The following is a 26,757-nucleotide window of genomic DNA, read 5'->3' as shown; positions in this document are numbered from 1 at the left end:
CTCACTTTGTCCCAGCTTACCCTTCCCCCTCCCCATATCCTCAAGTCCATTCTCTAGTAGGTCTGTGTCTTTTTTCCTGTGCTGCCACTAGTTTCTTCTTGACCAATTTTTTTTTTTTTTTTTGATTCCATATATATATGTTAGCATATGGTATTTGTCTTTCTCTTTCGGACTTACTTCGCTCTGTTTGACAGACTCTAGGTCCATCCACCTCACTCCAAATAACTCAATTTCATTTCTTTTTATGGCTGAGTAATATCCATTGTATATATGTGCCACATCTTCTTTATCCATTCATCTGTCGATGGACACTTAGGTTGCTTCCATGTCCTGGTTATTGTAAATAGTGCTTCAGTGAACATTGTGGTACATGACTCTTTTTGAATTATGGTTTGCTCAGGGTATATGCCCAGGAGTGGGATTGATGGGTCATATGGTAGTGCTATTTTTAGTTTTTTAAGGAACCTCCATACTGTTCTCCATAGTAGCTGTATCAATTTACGTTCCCACCAACAGTGCAAGAGGGTTCCCTTTTCTCCACACCCTCTCTAGCATTTATTGTTTGTAGGTTTCTTGATGATGGCCATTCTGACTGGTGTGAGGTGATAGCTCACTGTAGTTTTGATTTGCATTTCTCTAATGATTAATGATGTTGAGCACTCTTTCATATGTTTGTTGGCATTCTGTATATCTTCTTTGGGGAAATGTCTGTTTAGGTCTTCTGCCCATTATTGGATTGGGTTGTTTGTTTTTTTGATATTGAGCTGCATGGACTGCTTGTGAATTTTGGAGATTAATCCTTTGTCTGTTGCTTCGTTTGCAAATATTTTCTCCCATTCTGAGGGTTGTCTTGTTTATGGTGTCCTTTGCTGTGAAAAAGCTTTTAAGTGTCATTAGGTCCCATTTGTGTATTTTTGTTTTTATTTCCATTTCTCTGGGAGGTGGGTCAAAAAGGATCTTGCTGTGATGTATGTCATAGAGTGTTCTGCCTGTGTTTTCCTCTAAGAGTTTGATAGTGCCTGGCCTTACATTTAGGTCTTTAATCCATTTGGAGTTTATTTTTGTGTATGGTGTTAGGGAGAGTTCTAGTTTCATTCTTTTACATGTAGCTGTCCAGTTTTCCCAGCACCACTTATTGAAGAGGCTATCTTTTCTCCACTGTATATTCTTGCCTCCTTTATCAAAGATAAGGTGACCATATGTGTGTGGGTTTATCTCTGGGCTTTCTATCCTGTTCCATTGATCTATATTTCTGTTTTTGTGCCAGTACCATACTGTCTTGATTACTGTAGCTTTGTAGTATAGTCTGAAGTCAGGGAGCCTGACTCCTCCAGCTCTATTTTTCTTTCTTCAAGATTGCGTTGGCTATTTGGGGTCTTTTGTGTTTCCATACAAATTGTGAAATTCTTTGTTCTAGTTCTGTGAAAATGCCAGTGGTAGTTTGATAGGGATTGCATTGAATCTGTAGATTGCTTTGGGTAGTATAGTCATTTTCACAATGTTGATTCTTCCAATCCAAGAACATGGTATATCTCTCCATCTATTTGTATCATCTAATTTCTTTCCTCAGTGTCTTATAGTTTTCTGCATACAGGTCCTTTTTCTCCTTAGGTAGGTTTATTCCTAGGTATTTTATTCTTTTTGTTGCAATGGTAAATGGGAGTGTTCCTTAATTTCACTTTCAGATTTTTTGTTGTTAGTGTAGACGAATGCAAGACATCTCTGTGCATTAATTTTGTATCCTGCTCCTTTACCACATTCATTGACTAGCTCTAGTAGTTTTCTGGTAGCATCTTTAGGATTCTCTATGTATAGTATCATGTCATCTGCAAACAGTGACAGCTTTACTTCTTTTCTGATTTGTGTTCCTTTTATTTCTTTTTCTTCTCTGATTGCTGTGGCTAAACCTTCCAAAACTATGTTGAATAATAGTGGTGAGAGTGGGCAGCCTTGTCTTGTTCCTGATCTTAGTGGAAATGGTTTCAGTTTTTCACCATTGAGGATGATGTTGACCATGGGTTTGTCATATATGGCCTTTATTATGTTGAGGTAGGTTCCCTCTATGCCTACTTTCTGGAGGGTTTTTATCGTAAGCGGATGTTGAATTTTGTTGAAAGATTTTTCTGCATCTATTGAGAGGATCATATGGTTTTTATTCTTCAATTTGTTAATATGGGGTATCACATTGATTGATTTGCGTATATTGAAGAATCTTTGAATTTCTGGGATAAACCCCCCTTGATCATGGTGTATGATCGTTTTAATGTGCTGTTGGATTCTGTTTCCTAGTATTTTGTTGAGGATTTTTGCATCTATATTCATCAGTGATACTGGCCTGTAGTTTTCTTTCTTTGTGACATTTTTTAAAAAATTAATTTATTTTTTATTTTTGGCTGCATTGGGTCTTTGTTGCTGTGTGCAGGCTTTTTCTAGTTGCGGCAAGTGGGGGCTACTCTTCACTGCAGTGCACGGGCTTCTCATTTTGGTGGCTTCTCTTGCTGTGAGGCACGGGATCTAGGTGCCCAGGCTTCAGTAGTTGTGGCGCACGGGCTTAGGTTCTCCACGGCATGTGGTATCTTCCCGGACCAGAACTTGAACCCGTGTCCCCTGCATTAGCAGGCGGATTCTTAACCACTGTGCCACCGGGGAAGCCCCCCTTTGTGACATCTTTGTCTGGTTTTGGTATCAGGGTGATGGTGGCCTCGTAGAATGAGTTTGGGAGTGTTCCTCCCTCTGCTATATTTTGGAAGAGTTTAAGAAGGATAGGTGTTAGCTCTTCTCTAAATGTTTGATAGGATTTGCTTATGAGGCCATCTGGTCCTGGGCTTTTTTTTTGTTGGAAGACTTTTAATCACAGTTTCAATTTCCGTGCTTGTGATTGGTCTGTTTATATTTTCTAGTTTTCCTGGTTCAGTCTTGGAAGGTTGTGCTTTTCTAAGAATTTGCCCATTTCTTCCAGGTTGTCCATTTTATTGGCATAGAGTTGCTCGTAGTAATCTCTCCTGATCCTTTGTATTTTTGTAGTGTCAGTTGTTACTTCTCCTTTTTCATTTCTAATTCTATGATTTGAGCCTTCTCCCTTTTTTTCTTGGTGAGTCTGGCTAATGGTTTATCAATTTAGTTTATCTTCTCAAAGAACCAGCATTTAGTTTTATTGATCTTTGCTATTGTTTCCTTCAAGATTCCTTTTTAACACACCATTCCCACCACCACTATTGTTCCTTCTGCAGACTCCATATCCAGTTTCTGGGATTTATTGGTTTTTTTGCAGCCACGGCCTTCTTCACCTTTCTTTTTGGGACCCCCCAGCCCAAGCTGTAGGGAACATGATTGGGCTTTTGAAGCAATCTCATTAGTGGCTGAGTTAGCTTGGGTTTCAGATTGGAGATGGGAGAGAGGACCCCTCATTTCTCCCCTTTTGATGGGCTGTAGCACTCAGCATAGCTCTCTCGCCAAAGAAATCCTTCTCACAAATTCTTCCTCATTCATTCATATTCTCTCTCCCCAACCCCCACCCCTTTCTTATGGAGGTGAAATTCACATAGCATAAAATTAACCATTTTAAAGTGAAAAATTCAGTGGCATTTACTATAATACTCTTTAACCTCAACTCAGCCCTTTTTTTAACCTCTTTCTGGGTGAGGGTTGCAAAGTTAACATTTTGGTTTATTTGATATTTCTTGGGTAAATTCTGCACATGGTCTAGCCCCTCACTTTTGGAGTTTCACAGCTGTTGTATCTTCTGCCTCAGTGGAAACTTCTAATTTAATGTCTTTTGTACATGGCTGTGTCCTTAGACCTTATAGAGCCCTATGAGGTGGGTGTCATTGTCCCTATTTTATAGGTTAGGAAACTGAGAGAGGAAAAATGACTTGCCAGTGTTACACTGCCAAGGAGCGGCAAGGCCAGGATTTGAGCCTGCTCAGATCTGTCCAGCAGCAGTGGCAGTGTTGTATCCACGTTGACATGAAATGGTGGCCAACAGCCTCCCTCCACAGCCTGCTGTGCCTTCTGTCCCCACCTGATCTCTGTCCTCTGAGCCATCCTAGCAGCCCTGGGCTTCCTCATGAGCAGCAGTGAAAGGTCATGTCAAGACAAAGCAAGAATATCCATGTCTCATCTCTGCCAGTGAGCAGGCAGGAGGGCTGCCCCAGCAGTCTGGACCTCTGGCCTGGCCTGAGCTGGGGCCTTTCCAGGTGCTGGATGCAGCAAGGAAGTCCTCTGCCAGCACAATTGACTGCTGGATTCTGGACACTAGAACTGCTCAGGCCCAGAGAGTGGCATAGTTTACTGGGTATATGTATAAGGAGACTGGAGGCCAAGAGCCTGTGCTCCTTGAGGAAGGCAGAAGGGAAGGTGCAGGCCAACCCATCAGTCCTGAGGCACTCCTTGAGGCGCTTGAGGTGACTCCAAGCTGTGTCACCTGCCTTCTGGTCTCAAGCACCTGGGAGCCTCAAGATGGGCTTCAAGTGTCTACAGAATGAAGGTCCCTGACACAGCATTCATCTGCCTGGGACTCTGAAGGCAGCTGTGGACGAAGGCCAGAGGTTTGCGTGGACAGCTCTGGGTGACTGGGACTGGTGACTCCGGTGCTGTTCTCAAAGAGTGGCCCTTGAGCTTCCCACTAATTCTCCTTCTTGCTCTCTCCTTTCAGGGAACCCAAAAGGTGCGATGCTCACCCATGGGAACGTGGTGGCTGATTTCTCAGGCTTTCTGAAAGTGACAGAGGTGAATAAAGTAGACTCACCAATGCAGGTGTCTCTCAAGGACACCCTCAAGCCTCAGAGGTTTTTTGGGTTTTCTTTTTTTTCCCTGATACAATCTGGGCTGCCTTTCACAGGCAGGAGTTTCTCTTCTCATTAGAGCAACCTCACTTTCACAGATACTTTTAACCCCAAACACTGAAATGATCCATACCTGGTTAATATTCAGTTGATTTCTGAGAGTGCTCAGATCCCAGAAAGAAAAACGTGGAAACCTATTTTTCATTTTTAACTTCAAATATTAAGATACCTGATGGTTTTATGTATACCTTTATTTAAAAGTAATCCTTAATAACTTGTTTTTCCAAGTAGGTCAGGGTTTAATTCAGTCATTTTGTGTTTAAGGACTACTAGAGTCTGAGAAACAATGGCAACTGCTAATTTATAAAGCTGTACTTAAAAAAAGGTAAATCTAAAATCAAAAAAGCTTGTTAACTTGGCCTGACAAAAACATGTTAGCACTTTTTAAGCGGCTAAGAAAGAAGGACCTTCTTCCACAAGTGGTGAGTATCTGAATGTCCTACACTTTCCTAAAGGAGAAAGGAATGTACCTTTTCCTATATAAATTAAGCCTTTTCTCTACTGTGGAGAAAATCGCTATCCACATTTATGCCAGATGGCATTATGGAGCATATGCCCATTTGTTATATATTTTGGTGGAAAACTGTGAGACACTGTTGGTAGCTGAGCCCAGACCGCGAGCCATGAGCAAGGTTCCCTGGGCTTGTCCAAACTCGTCCAAAAGCCAGCCCAGGAGACTGAAGACCTCTGTAAAAGGGCGGAGGGCAGGGAACTCAGCCAAGGAGAGCTCATCCCTGAATGGGGCCCCCTGGCCAGGGCAGCCCCTGTCCCTGGGGTCAGACCCATCCTGGAGAGTGGGGTCCCTCTTGGCCATCCACTTTAAGGCCATGTTCCCAGGCTGTAGCTTATGAGGCCTGGTTTCACCCACCACACCTCTGTCCGGGGCACGTACCCCAGCCCCAGTAGGCATAGACCTAGGGTTCTCTTGGCCCCTTTCTCTCGAAGGAGGACCAGAAAGTGCCAACAGGCTGAGACCCTCTGAATCGCTGTCCGGGTGGCCCAGGAAAGCTGGTGAAGTGGGGCCTGAGGCAGATCCTGCAGCTGTGGGGAGGGAGAGGCATGCCGGTCTGGCGCGAAGACTGAACAAGGTGCAGGCCCTCCCAGAGGAGACTTCCCTGCGGAGCTCGACTCTGCTGGTTTATGTGTGCTTCAGTTGGCTCTTTGCTTCTGCAGATAACCTAGACCCACTGGCGCTTCTACCTAACACTCCGCTTCCTACACTGCCCTGTCTCTCTGTCTCTCTCTCTCTTTTCTTTCTGCGCCTCCCATCTTCCTCTTTCTCCTCTCTCTCTCACTTTTCTCTCTCTGTCATCTCACCTCTCTCTCTGTCCCCCCTTCCCCACTGCCCTTCCCCTCTTCATGTTTGCCCCTCCAGGTCATTTTCTCTTTATTGTTTTATGACTCTCTTGTCGTCTTCCTGTCAGTGTTTCTTTCCTTTCTGTCTCCCATGCCCGGCACCTGCAGAAAGTGATCTTTCCGAGACAGGACGATGTGCTCATCTCCTTCCTGCCTCTGGCTCACATGTTTGAGAGAGTCATCCAGGTAAGACGCCCGCCTGACTGACCGGGCCTTGCCTGGGCTCCTTCTGTTTTCTTACAGAGTCAGTGGGCTCCCACTTGTGCGGATGTGCACATTTCCTATTTGCCTTTAGCACACATGTTTGAGCGAATGGTGCAGGTAAGGCCCTGGCTTCAGGGAGGCACAGTCTGAGCCCAGAACCCAGAACCCTAGCAGGGTGTCACACTTGTCACTGGCAGCTTGAAGTAGAACTAAACTGGCCTGTCCTTGGAAGGTGCCACAGGGGTCAGAGGGGTCAGAGGACCTTGGACCCCCTGATCTGTCCCTCCTGTGAGCACTGCTCCAGGGAGGACCCAGGCCTGCTTGTTTTACTGTGGACACACCTTGGCTGAGAAAGGCCCCAGCTGCTCAGAGAGCATTGCAGCTCTGCAGAAGTGCTTTACCATTCAAGCTCTGTACAGTATGGCTCCATTTATGGCCCAAACACCTATATTCTGTAACTTTCATCACTCACTAAACTCCTAAAAAAGGAAACAAGACAGTGAAGTTGAAAGGGGAGTCAAAGTATCATGGCCCCTCAGGCTGTGGATGGGACTGGTGTTATGATTGGACCTGGGACAGGCCTTGTGGGGACACAGAGAGAATGGAGGAGTCCTCCTGAGGTTGTGGGGACAAAGAATTATCCGTGTGTGTCACTTAAGGGACCAGCCTGTGCATAAACTATCTCCTAAGCCTCTCCCATTTTGCCTTGGGGGAGGTCTGGTACACTAGGGCGTGCTTTCAAGCTTTCCAGACCCGGATTCGCATGCCAGCAATTACAGTGAACTAGTTTTGGGACTCTAGGCAAATCCCTTTCTTTACCTCTGTGACCTTTGCATTCCTCATCTGTAAAACAGAGATTAGAAATTCTGTTTCCCATATAGAATAGCTCTGAGCATGACAGAAAGGAGCCCCTGGCATACTCTTAGTCCCATTAGCAACCAGCCAGGCTCTGCCTTGGCCTCCCACCGCCAACATTAGCAGCACCTCCAGTACTTGTGGGCACTGCATACCCTTCCAGAGTTGCCGAGGTATCCCTGGGGAAGACCACAGGCGCTCTGAGACCTGGAGCGGACACACCGATAGGGTGTTGTACAGCTCAGAGACTGAGTCCTCAGGGAGGCCCCTGTCCAGGCTTTGGGAGTAAGCTTGAAGGGGCAGGCACCAGTGAGACTGGCTGCTCTGGCATCTCCCAAAGGCTCAGGATTCCACCCTGTCTCCTGCTTCTTCTCTCCATGTCTGAGTGGGACTTGGTGGGGAGGGGTGTGTGTGTGGGGGGGTGTCACCTCTAATGGCTTCCTTCAGTGTCCCAAGGCAGCAGCCAGAGCTGGGTGAGGGGTGTCACCGGCACCCTCCGTGTGGGGCAGAGCTTTGGACAGCTCTGGATTACAGCCAGGAGTGACCGCCCTGAGGGACTCCTCCCTTCCTGTCCACTTCTTCCAGTCTGTCGTCTACTGCCACGGAGGGCGCGTCGGCTTCTTCCAGGGAGACATCCGCCTCCTCTCAGATGACATGAAGGCTCTGTGTCCCACCATCTTCCCTGTGGTCCCACGACTACTGAACCGCATGTACGACAAGGTGAGCTCTGCGGGGAGTCTCTGGCCAGGCTGAGCAGCTGCATATCTGCTTGTTTGGACAGAGGCTGGAGCCCCAGGCAGGCTTTCTACACCACCAGCCCCAGGTCCTGGAAATTGCCTCTTCTCTTGTATTCCCTGACTGTCACCCCTCCTTCTCCTGTTTTCTTCCTATTCTCCAAAACCCTGGTTGGGAGATTTTGGGGGGAGGGCTTCTTTCCCAACAACATGCCTGGGCCTTGGTAGCGTTAACCTTTAGCTGGATGTCACACATTCAGTGACCTCCTGCAGGGGCAGAAATAGAGTGTGGCTTCTCTGCGGGCCAATCTAGGCCTTCTTCCTGGGGGTGTATCTAGAGGTGGGACCTGCAGTCTTTACAGCTGTTTCCAACTTCTGTTCCTCAGATCTTCAGCCAGGCAGACACATCATTAAAGCGCTGGCTCCTGGAATTTGCAGCAAAGCGTAAACAGGCTGAGGTCCAGAGTGGAATCATCAGGAATGATAGTATCTGGGATGAACTCTTCTTTCATAAGATTCAGGTAAGAAAATGAACAAGTGATGATAGAGTGGCACCCAAGTGTCCAATGGGTGACCTTACAGAAGAATTAGAGAAGTTCATCCCAATGGTGTGTAATCTTATAAAACAGTAACTTTTTGCTAATGAAATCAAAGCTTAAGCTACCACTGAAATTTTAAAGGACCCATTTTTGTTCATTGGAGATGTGTTACATTTGCCAAAGGCAACCAGCAAGGAGGACTCCTGGCAAGTAAGTTCCTTGACCTCTATAGGCAGTAGGGCAGCTTTGCCCTTGGGTAGTCAGATTCACCAAGCAAGCAGCTCTTGGGGCTCGAAGATTCTCTTGCCCCTCCCTGTAGCCTTGGCCACGGTGGCTTTCCAGTAGCACAAGGTTCTAGCCAGATGACCAAGAATCTTCCTTTCCCTCCGTGTTTCCCATCTCTTCAGCCTCTCCTAAACCAAGCTGTTTATGAATTACTCATTCCTTTCTCCTCACTAAAGTTTTAAAGCTGTGCATTACTCAAAGAACTTGTAGTTAATGTGTACCAGTACTCATTTTTCCTTACTACTCTATTTTTAGCTATGAAAATTAATATTTAAAATCTCTTGGCTCAACTTACAGAAACAAAGTGTTTAAAAAATTCTTTGACCTCTGCAGTGCATAGTAAATAGCTCATGGCATTGATTTAGAAATGAAAAAAGGCCCTGCCATTAAGGTGGAAGTGGGAAGAAATTGTCCTCAGTAATTGTATTGGATGCTTGCAAATGATGGGAGAGTGAGGGAACAGCTGTGTATTTTAAGAAAGGGAGAACCAAAATTATAGAATGCCACACAGATTAATGGCCCTTATCTCAAAATACATAAAAGAGTTGGCCATATTGTGGGTTGGATTGCAAAGCTGATTGGGCTGGTTCATTTGGAAGAAGGGGGCTTCCTCAGCTCATGTGTTGTACAGCCTCAGGCGGCCTCTCTGATCCCAACCCTAGGGTCCAGGTAGGGTACAGCTGCTGAACGTTGATGTTAGGTGAGGCCCAGGTGAGCTACACTCCACTTGCCACAGCACAGACTCTGGCAGGTTCTTCTCTCTTCCCACAGGCCAGTCTTGGTGGGTGCGTGCGGATGATTGTCACTGGAGCAGCCCCCGCGTCACCAACAGTCCTGGGATTCCTTCGGGCGGCTCTGGGGTGCCAGGTATTTCCTTTATGTGGCCTTCCCTGGGGGCAGTGGGGTGAGTGTTAGGACAGGGCAGGAAACCCATTATACCCTCTACTGTACAGAGAAGTATTCTGGGGGCAAGATCTTTGTGGAATAAAAGCTCCCTTCTCTGAAGATGTAAAAAGCCCAGGGTCACTGATAGCCAAGATAACCTTGTGACATTGTGGAAAGCCCAGGTGTGTATCCACTCTGGGAGAAAACTGTATATGGATCATCAGTGTGCTGGAGAACCTGTCCCACACCTGTACCAGCATCTCTGCATTCTCCAGCCTGCAGACTATTTCCCAGCCCAGAGAAGGAGCACGAGGGAGGGGGATAAAAGTTCATTTGTGTGTTTTTATTTGATTCAGTAGGTTTTGTCATTGCTAAAAAAATTCATTCCTTTATTTATCCATTCAATTAATGTTTGTCAGGTTCCAACTTATGCAGACTATAGTAACATAGTTGTGACTGGTGGGTTTTAAGTAAAGTAGGCACATCTACTTCATAAATGTGCATGCTTAAAATTTTATCCTTTAGAAGCCGTGGGCTTCCTGGGAATTCCCTGGCGGTCCAGTGGTTAGGACTCAGCGCTTTCACTGCCGTGGGCTCAATCCCTGGCTGGGGAACTAAGATCCTGCAAGCCGCCAAAAAAAAAAAAAAAAAAAAAAGGGAAGGAAAAAAGAAGCCATGGGCTTCTTATGCTGACTTCCTGTTCTACACCGACATGAGCTGACCGCTCCTAAAGGCAGCTCTCCCACATGGTCTATTCATGCGAGCACATGGGGCTCTGAAGGGGAATATCTTACAGAGACAAAACCTTTATTGGATTTTAAAATGTTTGTCTTTAATACATATTATTCAAATTAGAAATAGAGTCAGTGGTTGAAAATAGGTTAGAAGTCTTTATCCCAAACCGTATAACCTTATCTACTAAGTGTCTGTGGTTAAAAATAGCATTTCTTCCAAGCAGAGTAGCTACATCTGTTGTCTGTGTTCAGTTTCTCCTGAAGGTACCTACTTCCAGAGCACCTCCCCTCCCACCGTCCCCAGCATGGAGCAGCCAGATGCTCCGTGAGAGGTTAGCTGGCTGAAAAGGGCAGCCAGCTATCTGCAGGCAGGTGGGCACCTACAGTATGGTTTCTGTGTTTTGCTTGAAGGTTTATGAAGGTTATGGCCAAACTGAGTGCACAGCTGGATGTACCTTCACTACACCCGGGGACTGGACATCAGGTAGGATTGGCTGGAGATGTGGGAATGAGTTAGAACAGCAGGCTCTAAACTTCCTCATGGAAAGTATATTTACATGGGCACATAGGAAACAGCAGAAGAAACAGAAGAAAAACAATGATGGTAGTTTTGTCTGTGTTGTGGCATTATGGATCTGTTTCTTTTTGTTACATATTTTTGTATTTCCTACTATATTTTGTATTTTCCTATTTCTTTTATAAATAAATAGAAGTTATGTTAAAAAAAAGTAGTAAATCACAAAATACAGCTCCAGGTAGAAAAATGCCTATGATATCAATATATTGGATTTTCTAGTTTCTAAATATCACACAGTCTTGCTTACAGTCATTTCAGAATGAAGGAAGCAGGCTGTGAATTGGATATGATTTAGGAAGGAGAGGCAAGCTTATAGCAGCCAGTGCGCTGTTTCTTGAAGAGCCATTTCAGAGGCTCTTTGGAACTATGGTCTCCTGTGATAGCAACATCTAAAAGGCAGTGGCAACCTCAGAAAGGAGCAGCTACTATCCACACCCTCATTCTGAAGGGACCTATCTTTCAGGGCAAGGAGGAAGCAGTAGGTAGCCCATGTATTGGCTGTCACTAAACTTGGACCAAATACAATCATCTGAAAAACATTCAGCAAAAGAATTCTTCAGGATACCAACTTCCTCTGTGAGCCTGGAGCCACGCTTCACGCTTAAGTTTGCTCAGCTACAAACTAGAAAATTTAGGATGATGTGCACAGAAAAGAAATATGCTTAGTTGTGTAATACTATTTTCAGAGCACCTTGAGGTAGTCAGCAGAAACATGATAGGTGGATTCTAAATTGAAATCACATTTGGCAAAATCAGGTACAGAAGTTTTATCTCCTTAAACTCTAGCTGAATAAAGCCTATCTTGTATGTGAAGTTTTTGATCTCCCTACCACTGGCACCTTTACTACACGGACCATCTTCTGAGGTCCTGGCTCATTAACTTTGTTCTTGTTACTGCGATCATATTTACTGATCATTTACATGTATACCCTTCCTTTGGACACTTTCTTCCCTCTTATGATGTCCTGCATTTTCCTATGTGAGGCTTTTGAGGTTTTACCTTTTTTATGCATCCTTACCATAAAAACTTGCAAAGGTTATTGAGTATGAGAAGATCGGTATCTTTGTACAATATTATAAAAGATTTGGCGGTCTCTCATTTAGAAGAGAAACGAAAGTGTCACAGCCTGCTTTTTGTTTATGTGGCTCACTTTATTTCAGGACCTTGGCCAGCATCTGCTTAAAAATCGTCCGCCTTGCCAGTGAATTGTGTAACAACCACAATTACTAGAAAATGACTTAGATGTAGTTTTGTGGTTGGAGTATATAAGACCAAGAAAATTTGTAGTCTTATTTGAGGGGGTGGGGTGGCGAGTTGCCTCATCCTTGTTTTCCATTTCAACAGTCTGGTGACTGGAAGAAAAAGCAATAATGACTATATTGTATGATCCCCAAACCAAAACATATGATCTGATGATGGGGAAAGTGTTTTAATATAAAAAAATCCTGACTATTTGGTTGGTGTGGGTATGAGCCTCCCCAGAGACCCTGTACAGGTTGACTCTGGGCCATGTAAGCCTGGCCGGCTGTTTAAGAATCAGATGTAAAACAAAGGCCCAGCAGAGGTTGGCCTCTCCTTTCTCCAGAACTTTGTTTTATCATCAATGCTTGCTTGTGACAAACGCCCATCTAGAGGTGTATTGCTTTCCATCCACGATTCCCCACTTTGACCACTTGAGGGGTTTCACATGGCATGGAGCATCTTCAGTGCCGAAATTAATCTAAACACTGACAAATGCACATTGTTCTGGTGTTCTAGGACACGTAGGAGCACCTCTGCCCTGCAATCATATCAAGCTCGTGGATGTCAAGGAACTGAACTATTGGACCAGCAAAGGAGAAGGAGAGGTAAACTTGAACGTTTAGCCATTCATGTTTGTGGATGCTCTACATGTAGCGAGGAAAAGAAAAAAAAATGGAAATGGAATTGTTTTCCTTTCACCCTATGTGTAAAGTCATTTTATATCATTGATTAATTTGACTCAACTGAATTGAGCATTTTCTGTCCTGTTTATGAAGTAACCAACCCTCAAGGCTGGGACTGGGCTGGTCCAAAACAAGATTTGGGATTCGCAGACTGTTTTAAAAATCCATTTTTTTCTTAACTGGCATGGCTTGTTGCTGTGTATCTGTGCAGGCAGAAACATGACCATTTGCAAATAGGCCAGATGGGGTAGATAGAGCTGGCCTGTGCTTGTTCATTCCATGGGAGTAGATAGGAAAGCTGAGTGCCTGGTCATGAAGCAGGGGGCTCAAGCACCTCTGGTAGAATCAGCCAGCTTTCAGTATCTGATGAGACCCCATCCAGTGTCACAAAGCAGTGCATACCGAAAGCCGCAGTGTTCCTGAGGAAGAAGGGACGGCAGAGAGGTAGTTGGAGAGGACACTGCTTGAGAGAAGGCAGGAGACAGGTGAGAACGCTGGCGGCTATTCCTGTCCCCTGTTTCCATCACTGTAGTTTCCACAGTGGATTTCCTGAGGGATAGTGTACATTTTTCTACACACGCCTCGTGACAGCCTCATATCAGGATTCCTTATGCTGTGGGCTGAGAGAAACCGGGCATTTGTCCCTACAGATATGTGTGAGAGGACCAAATGTGTTCAAAGGTTACTTGAAAGATCCGGAGAGGACAAAGGAGGCCCTGGACGACGACGGCTGGCTTCACACTGGAGACATTGGGAAGTGGCTGCCAGTATGTATGTTTGGAACCGTGGGCCTCCACACATGTTGGTGGTGGGGGTGTGTATAATCTGATTCACTCCAAGGCAGGAGTCTTTATATCCACCCTGACAAGTAATCATTCCAGAATACCTCTGGGAAATGGGAGGTTCTTTCTTACCTCGCCCCCAGAGCCTCCTCCTGCATCCTCCTGATGAAGGTGACAGGGATCTTCTGGGAGCATAGAACTGGAGTTTGAGCCCTACCCCCTACCCTTAGGAGGTTTCCAGGAAGAGATCTGACAGTGTTCTGGAATCCGATGGGTGAAGTACAAGGAGCATGGGGCTCGTAACTCTGGGAGATCTGACGAAGGCAGGGCCTGGGAGCCCATGGACACTGGCCGCCAGCTGACAGGTGGCACTGAGCAGTGTGAAGAGCTTGGAGCTGGGCAGGAGGATGCTGGCGTTCCTTTGTCTCTGCTAGCAGCTGCCCTCATGACCTTGAGCAAAGCTTCATCCCTCTCTGGGGCTCTGTATTGACTCAGTTATAGAATAAGAAAGTAAGGCTACATGGCATTCTTTAGCGGTGGCCCCCAACTTTTAGCCAAAACCAGTAATGGTGCCTCATTCTGTCATTTGTAAAATGGAGGTGATAACATTGCTTACCTCTATGGTCATTGTTGTAAGGAACAAATGAGATTATACCTGTAAAGCCCTTAGCACAATACCTGGCACACAGGAGATGCTTAGATGGAAACTATGACCAGAAAAAAACTATGTAACTGAAACCGAGAGCCTCCACCTGCAGCAGCCCACCCCAGGAAACCTTTCCTGTGTCTCTGGGAGATTGCTAAGATTTTGGGTGGAGTTCTGAGATGTTGAATTTATTGGACAGGTGAATGATGTTGAGCCCTCCAGGGGCCCTCTGGGCTGGTGAGCTGATTTGCCCCTGCTTGGAACTGCGCATTTCACTTTGAGACACCCTCACTCTTGCAGCAGACATGGATGTATCCCTGGGCCAGGAACTATGCTCAGGGGAGAGACACATCTTTAGACAGTTCCCAACCCAGTGTGATGGGCATGAGATGAGGGTCATGCTCACCTAGGGGAGAAGGACAAGCGCCTACTGGCTCTGAGTCTCAGCATTTAAGTCCTGTTCCAAGAGGAGAAGGGAGAGTGGGAAGGACAGTCAGGGCAGGAGTAATAGCATGTGCTAAGTAGAGAGACACTAGAGGTGTGAGGCAAGGAGTTCTAACTGAGGGCCCGCAGATGTGGAGGAGGGAGGCTGGAGAAGCAGCAGGGCCCTGGACACTGGCAAAGGGTAGATTGTCCCATCAGCTAACGAAGCCTAGGCTTCAGCCTTCACTTGCGTAGGCCCCTTTCAAGGCTCTGCACTTCATTTTATATTATTTTTCTTAAAGGTGGGGGTCTCAAAACTGGAAAAAACTTGAAGTCCCACAAAACTCTGGATCTGCCACTGATGCCCTGTAACTTGGATGAAACCACCCACCTTGCAGGGTGTTGTGAGAAGCAAGTAAATTGATTCATGTGAAGCACCTAGTGCTGTGCCTGAACTCAGAGCCCAAGGCAGTAGGCAGGCAGTTTGTGGGAGTCAGTTTTTAAAATTATTACTATTTTGAAATAGTATTAGATAGATCAAGGAAAAGGTCTAAGTGTCTGATCCAGAAAGACCTGGTTTAAGTCCTGGTTCTCCCACCTCCTAGCTATGTGGCCTTGGAGGCGTTAACTGACCTCTCTAATCCTCACCTTCACCATTTATGAAATGGAGGTGATGACAACCAGCTCATGGGGTGCCACGAGGACCAAAGAAGCCAGTGTAGGGAAAGGCTCTGATGTCCAGCCTGGATTTTGAGCAAAACAAGGCCTGCTTGTTTTTCTCTTCTGGCGAGACTACTCTGGTTCTGATGATTGAACAGATACAGCAGGGCCAGAGTGTGTGCACACGTTCAGTAAGGAAGTGGTTTTGATGGAGGAGGAGGTGTCTGTGAGAAGGATTTATGAGTGAGGACAGATGAGCCTGACTGCTGGAAGTCCCAGGAGAGGCCAATGGCAAGGCCATCTCCAGGTTTGGGGCTTGGGGAATGGGACAGCCTTGAGGAGGAGAAGGATGAGCTTCCTTTAGGGCATGTTGCATCGTGCAGGGAAAAGGGCCTGGTTTTTGTAGAGTTTGGAGGATAGTGAGGTTCTGGGTCTGGAGCTCAGTGAAGAGCTCTGGCTGGAAGTTCAGACGTATGCAGGAGTGGCCACTTAGGAGATAAACGGTGGTCACCTCAAGGAGCATCGTCAGTGAAGGTGAGGAAGTTGCAACATTCAAGGAGAGAGCCAAAGGAGAGAGACCCACCTATTCACCTTGGAAATTCAAAAAGTTTTGAAGGGAGTCAGGGAGGTGAGTGGGGTTCCTGGAGGCCAGGGGCACAAGCACTCACTGTCCAAGGGGTGGCCTGCCTGCTGCAGAGGTCCTGGAGGGAGAGGGCTCCTAATGCCACCTGGGGTCCTCTGCCAGAGCTGTGCTATGTGCTGAAGGATGGAGAGGCTGCTCTTTGGGAGTGGTGGCCTAAGCATGGTTCAAGGGGGAGAATCTGAAGATGCTGCTGAGAAAAGCGACAGCTGGAGCGAGGGCCTGGGTGAGAGGAGCCCTGATGGGAAGGTGGGTGGCCTCCTGAGGAGGAGGGCACCTGTTGCCGGGCACCAGGGTGGCAGGGGTGGGAGGGGGAGTAGGGCACATGGTGAGGGTACAGGACAGTGGGCACTCAGGGCCCAGGAGAGCTTGGGAGCCATCCACCCTTGTGCACGGTGTCCCTCTCCAGCTGTGCAGTGGCTCCATGAGAGCAGAGATGTCAGGTGCACGAGCAGATCTGGTGGGACTTGCAGGGTGAGACCAGGCGTTGGAGAGGTGAGGGGCTATGGCACTAATGAGTGAGGGGCTCAGGCTTGGGAATGCCGCCATTTTATGAAGCCGCTTGTCCAATTCCACAGGCTGGAACTCTTAAAATTATTGATCGGAAGAAGCACATATTTAAACTTGCTCAGGGAGAATATATTGCGCCCGAGATGATTGAGAACATCTACATCCGGAGTGAGCCTGTTGCACAAATGTATGTCCATGGGGACAGCTTAAAGGTGAGTCCCCTAGGCCTCAGCCCTCCCACACGTACTTTGGGCCTGATGAGTACTCTGGGAATGGTTTCCTAAGTAACTGGTATTTGATTAAAGTGATGAACATTAATTTCCAATCAGATCCTGGTATTCTCTGGCGTATAGGATCATGAGAGAAAATGCCTTTCTAAGGGAGAAATCTTAATTGCTTATAGTTTGGTAAATTGCAGTTAGGTAACTAAGTTGCTTAAAGTAGTAGTAATAACATTCCCACTACTTTTAACTTATGCTCTGTCTACTTCCAAGGGGAATTTTGAGGTAATATGCTGAAGCAAGATTCAGGGTTTCTGCTGTTTTGATTTTGAAATACACATAAGAACTTTACAGATAAATAGGTGCAGTATTGCAAATAATGATACTGATGATATATCTTAATATATTAAGCTAATGTGCTAATATAGTACAGGATTAAATTATTTGAAGGGGATTTATATTTATTCTGCTTTCTGGTATCATTTAGATCTGAAGTCAGAAAGATCACTGTGAATATATTCTGTGCTATCATTGGATTTATGTAATTAAAGACTATTAAATTATTTTTTAAGAAAATGATTTAAAAATTAAAATGGTGTTCTTAAAGAATGAGGACCATACTAATGAATCAATTTCAAAATGGTCTGGAAATCCTTAGAAATGTATGTGTTTTGGATTGTAGAGTTGGTTGATCAGTATCCTAAAGATGTACTCATTTAAGATTGGCATGAGAATCAAAGGTACATACAGGACTAACCTTACTGATTCCTAATCTTCTTAAGCTTATTTTTTATTAATAAACTTTTTACGAAGTTAGGGAAATATATTAGAAATATTCAAGAATATTTCTGTCAAGAATGTGTGATATGTTTCATAACATAAACATATACATATTTTTAGAAAAGAGTGGAGTCTGAGAATACCAAGAGATTAGTTTTAACGCTAGACCGCAAATAACCACTTTAAAAGCTTTTGTCATAACTGTGTTTTCTTTTGGTGGGATCGCAGGCCTTTTTGGTGGGCATAGTCGTGCCCGACCCGGAAGTCATGCCCTCTTGGGCCCAGAAGAGAGGAATTGAAGGGACGTATGCAGAGCTCTGCACAAATAAGGTCTGTACCTTGGGGCTGTTCCCCAAAAGACTGCTGGACCTTCTGTGATACTGCATAATGAGAGGACATACAAAAACAGTAGCCCAAGTGAAATTTGAACCTATAGGGAAATTTCTAACTTTATTTTATAAATGGTAGGAATCCTAAACCAGAGGTTTGTCTTTTGTCATTGTTGTAGAAGGAGCTCATATCTCTTCTTAGAACACTTGATAAACTATTGAATTTTCCAGCCAGGAGACATCAGAGAAAGCTTGTCCAGCCCTGCTGTTTTGCAGCTTTCAGGAGAGTCCAGAGAGGGAGGCGGCTTGCCCAAAGCCACACAGCTGGTTAACAGCAGTGTCAGATGTGAGAATAGGCCTTCTAACTCACTGGCCCTGCTCTCTCCCAATGAGAGGTAGCTTTTATATCTACTGGGCTTAGAGAAACAGTCATGGAATTGAAAAAGGAGCACAGTTCTCCCTGCTTAGAACATTTGCCGCTCACACCTTCCGGAAGCCTTCTCCTGGCACATGTACTGTGCCAGGATCTCTGTGCCCTGACTCAGAGGATCTCTGTGCCCTGACTCAGCATCGGCCCCTCAGTCACATGATCTGTTTCTTAGCAGCAGCCATGAACCCTAGAGCTCCCACCAGGCCCTGGGCTCTTCTGGGGGTGACAGGGCCCCTGAGACTCACTAGGCTGACCAGAGGTCTGCTTTAAAAAACAAAATTGAGTGGTCCCTTAGCCTGTTGTTGGACACTCCTTAGGCCATGCGGGCACTTACTTGCCAGATGAGGGATGGTGATTGGCTTGCTGCCAGGGAGCGTCAGCCCTAGTTGGGGGTTTGAAAGGTGGGGGGAGTGTTGGTATGATTGCCAGTTGTACTTTGCTCACAACTCATTGATTCTTCTATCTCCATTTTGAAATGTGTTTTTGCCTTGTAATTTTACCTATATGGTTCAATTCAGGAGCTGAGGAAAGCCATTTTGGAAGATATGGTGAGGTTAGGAAAAGAAAGTGGACTCCATTCTTTTGAACAGGTAACTGTTACCTTCTCCATACTTGTTACTGCCCTTTATGCAGGGATGAGAATTAAAGTAACCAACAGTGACCCTGACCTAGATTCCCTATCCTCCACGCTGTGGCCTGCAGGCAGGCTGTGTACCAACGGACCCCTGAAGGCCTGTTCTAAGCTGACTTTGCAACAGCCTGCATCCTAATTAAAATCGGTCGTAGGCTGAGTGAGACTGTGCTTATTGTCCTCATAATCACAGATGTTCATAAAGCTGAAATATTACCCTAGCCATAACTGGTACAGCATGTCTACATGGTGTGTCTCCAAGCTGCATGCAGTACTCAAGACCAGAGTCCTGTCTTATTTTTATTTTTATGGGGACTCTCTTCTTGGCTGCAGCAGGCAAGCTTACTTGCTAGGACATCAGAAAGATTGCACTCCTGGGGCCAGTGATCTGTCAGCCCAGCAGGCCCTGAACAAAGAGGAGGAAACAAAGAGTATGTTGGGAGTGGACACAGCAGACCTCTAAGACTTTCCGTCTTTGCAAGGTTGGGGTTCTCTTTTGTAACTGAGTTCATAAGCGTACTTGGTCCTACTTACACATGCCATTTATAATCCTCTTTAGTCACAAATTCAAAAAGAAAAATTCTTCAAACAGAAAAATATTAATATGCTGATTTTTAAAAATTTCCTAGTATGTATTTAATTGTTTTCAATAAAATGGTTCTCCAACAGTGTCCCCAAATATAGTATTAAGGATCTGCAAGGTTTATGAGAATTTTAAATTTTATCTGTTCTTTTTTTTTTAATATAAATTTATTTATTTATTTATTTTTGGCTGTGTTGGGTCTTCGTTGCTGCGCACGGGCTTTCTCTAGTTGCGGCGAGCGGGAGCTACTCTTTGTTGTGGTGCGCGGGCTTCTCACTGCGGTGGCTTCTCTTGTTGCGGAGCATGGGCTCTGGGGCACTTGGGCTTCAGTAGTTGTGGCACACGGGCTCAGTAGTTGTGGCTCACGGGCTTAGTTACTCCGCGGCATGTGGGATCTTCCCGGACCAGGGCTTGAACCCGTGTCTCCTGCATTGGCAGGCAGATTCTCAACTACTGCGCCACCAGGGAAGCCCCTTTGTATATGTTCATTTTGATGTTAACCTAAAAACATTTTTAAACCGGTTTTAAATATAAACCCTTACAGCAGTTGTTTGACAATTAGAAAACATTTCCACAGATTAAGACTTTTAATTTCTTAAGTTTCAAAGTGAGGAAATCTAAATATAGTTTCAGGGTTTGAGGGAATTGTTTTTCTTTTGAAATGGATCTTTACATTAATCTAGCTTGAGAGAAACTGCTTTACCCTCATCCATCAGTGTGTTTTAGGGCAAATAAGGCCTGGATGAATAAATCCTTATTTTTAAAAATTATAAAATCTGAGGCATTCAGGCAAGTCATATTTATCTTTCTGAATGCAAGGTCATTTCTGGCATGATAATTAAATTTCTAAATTTGCTAAAACTGACTTCATTGCTCTTCCATTACGGGGAGCTGTGTGACTGTAGATGTGATCCTGTAGAGCAGGCGCCACAAATGAGTGGTTGGAGACCTGGTTGATCTGGGCTCCCTATTACCTGAATGGATGGCTGTAAGGGCGCTGGGGGTGCACTGGGGATCCTGCGGATACCCTTGTGATTCCCAAGGCTTGCATGCCCCCTGCTGGATGTGGGCTGCGTGATCTGCCTCAGAGCAGGTGGAGAATTGTAACAGATTCCTCTCCTTGGAAAAGACTACCACTCTTAAGCTTATGTTTAAAAGAAACCTTTGGTTAAGGTTCCAGTGTTAACCATTGCTCAAGTTAGAGCTTTTACTGAGAGGACACGTATTCTTGACTTTCCATACGCCTTAAGCAAAGTTTCTGCTCTAATAATCGGCCCTCCCTCGCCATGGTAACCTTAAATACAGAGAAGTCATGTGGCATCCCAAAGGCCTGAGTTTTATTGCCAAGGCTGTTACCTCTTCATTTTCTCTGTTCTCATTCTCCTCTTTGTTGGTGTGTGCTCCTAGTTGTGTTCCAAAGCTCAACATAAATTACTTGAGTTAATCCATAATCTATTGTCAGCTAGTCCTTTTCCCTTTTCCTCAAAAAGGAATGATCAATTAAGGCTTAATGCTAATTTTTTACCCCCCCTCCTCCCCCAATAGATATCCAAGCCCAAGGCTTAAATCATTCAACAGAAGCTTTAGGAGTTCAGACTTACTGGGCAGCATTGATCTGAATGAAACTTTGAATTAGATGAAAAATTAATGTAATTTGATTTCCAGAAACAGACAATTCCTAGAACTAGGCCAACCATTATCAATTTATGGAGATTTAATGAGTAGATAAGAAGCATTTAAAATAACTGTTACCAATAATTAAAATATGTAGGTTCTTGTGAAGTATATGAGCATACTTAACTGCGATTTAACCTTTTTTTTTGACATTTCTATGCCTTATTAGTTTGCATAGGCATATAAAATACAAAGTGAACTTTGAAACTTGACAGTTTTCAAATTCGGACTGCAAAGCCCTTGCTAAATATATTTTACTGTATTTCTTGTCATTGAAATGAATACTTACCTAATCAATTTACCTTTAAATCAGAAATGAATTTAACATTTCCCTAATTTAAAATTTTAAAATTTCTCTTGTCCTAAATTATTCACTCTGTGTTTATTATCTACAAGCAATATTGTGTGTTAAAGTGTTTCACAGAGTAATACCATTGAAAGATTTTAAATAGTTTTTTTTTTCAGAATTATGAAAATTTCTTTGCTTTAATGAGTTGGCATACATTGACATTTTTGAGGCATTATATTCCAATATAATATTTAAATGTTATAGTATCTTTAAATTAAAAAAAAACTATAGAATCACTTTTCTGTGACAAGAGTGTAGTTTCAGAAAGGGAGGTAACATTAAGCATCTCCTTCCTTCTTTCCTCAACAAAAACTTTGCTTATTGCAAACTGGAAAACAAGTTTTATGTTGTGTTAGGCATAAAGGGAGACTAAAGACTCTCGTTCCTTTTTCCCCCCATAATGCAACAGTTTGGTTTTATTAGAAAATATGTAATTATTTATAAAAAATGAAACTTCGTTTTACCATTGGTTTACTTCTGAAAATAAACTAACTATAGGTTTTGGGGCCCACAGTTAAGGTCAGTTAAAGAACTGTTTTGACTCATTTTTTTCCCACTTACTGATTAGACTTTTAGTCACTGGCACAATTTGTATAGGTATTTTCATGGAAGAATTTAAATAGAGCCAGGGCTGTAGGTCAGACTGGAGCAGGGACTGGCAGTAGTGCCACTCTGATCTGCTCACTAAGTGGCTGAAAGGTGAGCTGAGTGCCATATTACTTGGCTTCCCTCAACACTGTATTTAATTGTGTTTCCTCTCCTCAGGCAGAGACTATGTTGTAGAGAGCCACATTGAACTGCAGATGCCCCAGTCAGCACTTTAGGCCTGCTACAGGTTGCTGGTTTGACAGATACTCAAAATCTACCAGCAGATGCAGTTCTTTCTTCCTAAGATCATAGTGTTTTCTTTTACATTCTACTTACCATCTAAATAGTGTATGTAGCTCTCCCTATGAGAGTCGTCTTCCCTGTACTGTATTGTTTGAAGCTTCTGCTTGTCACTGCTGTATTTTCAAAGGTGTTCTCCCAAGTCCCTGTACTGAACATAGATTCTTGTCTCAATTACACATGTTCTCCACATGCTGTTAGGAATGCAGATGAGCTGAAACCCAGGCTGCCAGGACACTTGTAGAAATTGTATCTTGGCATTGGCATCTCCTATAAAATTATATTATTAATTTCATTTACAGAAGAAGGTGGATAGATCGTTTACACTTGCCAGAAGTCTTTATGTGATACTGTTTCTATCAGAAAGGAACTTCAAAAAAAAAATTAAGGATATTAGCACTGCCAGTTTTTCATTTCATGGAGGTAAACATGAGTTACTAAGTTAAATCACTGTATCTAGGATTAAGTTTGATTTGGATTTTGTTCATATTTTCTTCAAGCTAGCTAGTTTTGTTATCAAATGGTGATTTCTGAACTTGAGTAGCAGAACTTAGATGACATCTTATGCACCTTAGGAGCACGTACAAAACATAAGAGCAGTGCTACTCTGGTAGGTTTGGGGCTTGAGCCAGAGCCTGTCTTCCACCTCCCACCCCTCAACCCAGCCCCCTCACTCATCCCTCCCCCACCCCGCCTCCAATGCACTTCTGCCTCTCCCCCACCTCATCCCACCCGTGTCTGTCTACACTCCACCTTCACGCCCATCTCCACCTCTATACCCCCGCCCAGCAGAGGCCACTGCAGAACCCCTAGCTCTCAGTGCACTGTGGTCTAAAAACGTCTCCCTTGGGACCTGTTTCCAGTGAATTTTGGATCCCCTAGGATGATTTATGTTTGATCAAAACAAATTAGGAAAAAAGTATATTCCAGAGGGTACAAAAACTGGCAGCCCTATTCCTTACCAAATCAAATTCTTTGAGCATCAAAAACACTAAGAGAATTTTCTTTTTTTAAATTGTTTTTATTTTGCCATGAAAAAAATTCAGAAAATTTTTATTTTATATTGGAGTTGAGAGAATTTTCAAACAAAACACTTTTTACAAGAACCTTAACAAATTTTGAAACATTCGATAATGCCTCTTTTTAGCCAAGAGCCTCAGATTTCCAGTTATTTATGCTGGATATCCAAGTAGAAATCCTTTCAGTGTGTAAGGTAAAGTTGAGGCGGCTACCTGTAATGCTAGCTTTAATTTTAGCCTAAAGTCCAGTCCTCCCCTTCCCACCACACACGAATCCCTTAAAATGCTATTCTTTTTATAGCAAAAGTGAATCCTTCATTTAAACAAATTTCTAAAGAGACAAAGATGAATCTCATTTATTAATGCTGTGCTCATTTGAAAATTATCACATTTTAAAATTACAAGCATGGGTTTAAAAAATGCCAGAATTCATTAGAATTTTTCTTAAAAACTTATTAAGAAGTAGAAAGTGTAGCTGTTTTAGGGGTCTTCTTTGTATATTGAGTCTTTGATCTGAAAAATCAGTGAATGCAATGGAGAATTTTCTGAGGAAAGACTTCTTTGTCATATTGCAATGCCCACCTGCCAGGACACAAGACTGTTAGCATCAGAGATTTGGAAAACAATCACTGACATGTTGAATTTTTTGCAACTATTTGCATACATTGATTTTTTCCAATTTTTAAATTTTTGGTGGTTAAATACACATAACATAAAATTTACCATCTTAACCATTTTTAACGTGTGCAGTTCAGTGGCATTAATACATTCATAATGTTGTACAACCATCACCACCATCCATTTCTGTAACTCTTTTCATTTTGTAGAATGAAACTCTGTACCCCTTGAACAATAACTCCCAGTTCCCTCCCTCCCCCCAGCCTCCAGAAACCACCATTTTACTTTCTGTCCCTATGACTTTGACTACTCTAAGTACTTGTGTTTTTGTGACTGGCTTATTTCACTTAGCCTAACGCCCTCAAAGTTCATCCATGTTGTAGCATGTGTCAGAATTTCCTTACTTTATGTAAATAATATTCCATTGTATGTCTATGCCACATTTTGCCTATCCATTCATCTGCTGATGGACATTTGCATTGCTTCCCTGTTTTAGCTATTGTGAATAATGCTGCTATGAACATGGATTTACAAATATCTCTTTGAGATCCTGCTTTCAATTCTTTTGGGTATATATTCCAGTTTCTCTATATCCTCACCAACACTTGTTATTTCTGTTTTCTGGATAATAGCCAGCCTAATGGGTGTGAGGTGGTGCATAGACTGATTTTTGAAATAAGTCATTTCCTGATTGTATCCATTGATTTTAATTAACAATTCTCATATGACAGTAACATATGCCACAGTAACCTTTCACTCTTGTTCTCCTGGCTTCTGTAACCCACAACCCCGTTCCTTTCTACTCCTCAAGAAACTCCTTCTCTGTCTCAAGCCCAGGCTGAAGCTGTGTCCTACATACTAATACTAATATATCCAATGTCCAAAAACCACTTGGATGTCTCAGAAGCATTTCAAACTTGACATGAATATTTGATCTTCCTGCCTCCAAAGAATCTTTCTGCTCCTCCTCCAGTTCTTCTGCTCAAGCAGAAATCTAGAGCCAGTCTTAAAATCTCTTTCTCTATCAATTACCCAAACCAATTGTAAGTCCTGTCCTTTCTACTCCCCAAATCTATTTCCATCTCCACAGCCAACTTTATAGCCTAAATCACCATCAATCTTGCCTTTTGGCTGGTCTTCCAGCTTCCACTTCTACCTCATTTTAATCCTCTCTTAACAGGGTAATCTTTCCAAAGATGCATTCTAGTACTGTCTCTCACTGTTTAAAAATTGTTTAAAGAATTATGTCCAAAATCCCTACCTTGGCATATTGATCCTTTGTAATTTGGCCCCAGCCTATCTCCACAGCCCCATCTCTTTCTTCTTCTTTATTTGTATCACCTGCTGCAGCCTATACTTGTGATGTCCCAAGTGTGTTTTGGCACATGTTGCCTCTGCCTAGAGCCATATAACAGCCTCTCCCTTCCCCTTGCTATCTTCATCTGGCCAAAGCCTACTTATCCTCCAGAGTTCAACTCAAGCATCCCTTTTCAATGAATCCTGCTCCAGAGACTGGGTTAGGTGCTATATCAGAAAGGCATTCAGCTCTAAAAGAAAACCCTCAGGGTCTTAAACACATAGGGTGTGTTTTTTTGGTGTTCTCACATAAGAAGTCTGAACATAGGCAGTCCAAGGCAGGTACAGGTTCTCAAAGACCTAGGCTCTGCCTATCTTTCCACTCTCCCTTCTTAGTATGTTGGCTTATCACTTTCTGTGGCTGCTACTGCTTTGGACATTGTCCATATTCAAGGAAGGAAAAAAAGAGAGTGGGTAGAAATAGGTATGTCTGAACCTTTTGTTAGGAAAGCAAAAGCTTTCCCTTCTCACTAGCCACAGATGGATCTTATGACTACACCTTAGCTGCAAGGGAGCCTGGGAAATCAGGACATAGGATTGTCATAGTTTACATAGAACATTTTGGCCCCAAATAAAACCTGGGTTTTATTAGCATGGAGGATAGGGAGTGATACTGGGAAAGCAACTGACAACTGCTCGTCCCTATAGTAGTATTATCATACTGCAGCATCCCTCATTAGATTGTAAGCTCCATGTGTGCAGAGATTGTGTCTTGTTCTTCTTTGTATCCCTGGTGCCTTACACTATACCTGACACATGGTAGTTGCTCAATAAATGCCAATTAAGCAAAACAACAAGTGAAAATATATATGTATTTAGCGCATATATTTTGAGTTAATTTTTTAAAGTCTATATATAGCAATTCATTTGCCATTTAATAATATGGATCTGTTGTCTCAACAAAATAATTGAATGTAGACCCAGTTGTCAGTCAGGATACAATTTCTTAGAGACACTGTCACTCCAGGATTCAGCTCAAGCCCAGATCATAAAATTCTGGTTGAACTGACAGTCACCCTTTCAGCTGGAATCTCACGTGGGAAGAGACTGCCCAGGCCTTCCCAGGTTAGTTCGTCTATCTCTCTGGTCCCCCATTCAGGCTTGCAAAGAGACTTTGCATGAGGAGGCCTGGAATCTGCCTCATGGAAATAGGCAACACGAACACTAAGTCTGATCCCTCCATTCCTCCTTCCAATAATGTGATCACATTTTCTGGCAGAACTTTTTTTTTTTAACACAGATTCGTCATGTCCCCGCCTAGACTTTATATTTCTCCTGT

At 43.7% G+C, this 26,757-nt stretch overlaps 1 protein-coding gene across 9 annotated transcripts in view; it reads left to right on the top strand.

Moving 5' to 3' along the window:
- ACSL6 (acyl-CoA synthetase long chain family member 6) overlaps positions 1–26,757 on the top strand; it is a 62,611-nt gene that overhangs the window by 31,227 nt on the left and 4,627 nt on the right. For 5 of the 9 annotated variants that reach the window (XM_029216516.1, XM_029216513.1, XM_029216511.1 and 2 more), the window contains 11 exons: positions 4,655–4,728; positions 6,309–6,386; positions 7,845–7,979; positions 8,380–8,514; positions 9,589–9,684; positions 10,848–10,920; positions 12,773–12,861; positions 13,590–13,706; positions 16,669–16,812; positions 17,830–17,931; positions 18,879–18,950. In XM_029216516.1, the coding sequence (XP_029072349.1) occupies positions 4,655–4,728; positions 6,309–6,386; positions 7,845–7,979; positions 8,380–8,514; positions 9,589–9,684; positions 10,848–10,920; positions 12,773–12,861; positions 13,590–13,706; positions 16,669–16,812; positions 17,830–17,931; positions 18,879–18,950 (1,115 nt within the window). Of the gene's footprint in view, positions 1–4,654; positions 4,729–6,308; positions 6,387–6,443; positions 6,522–7,844; positions 7,980–8,379; positions 8,515–9,588; positions 9,685–10,847; positions 10,921–12,772; positions 12,862–13,589; positions 13,711–15,092; positions 15,206–16,668; positions 16,813–17,829; positions 17,932–18,878; positions 18,951–26,757 lie in introns of those variants that run through there. The other 4 variants (XR_003792645.1, XM_029216512.1, XR_003792644.1 and 1 more) reach the window with 4 other exon arrangements.

The sequence above is a fragment of the Monodon monoceros genome, unplaced genomic scaffold, assembly GCF_005190385.1.
Source record: "Monodon monoceros isolate NGI ecotype Baffin Bay Population unplaced genomic scaffold, NGI_Narwhal_1 Super_Scaffold_12, whole genome shotgun sequence".
NCBI lineage: Eukaryota > Metazoa > Chordata > Mammalia > Artiodactyla > Monodontidae > Monodon > Monodon monoceros.
This window is presented reverse-complemented; position numbering and strand designations above follow the sequence as displayed.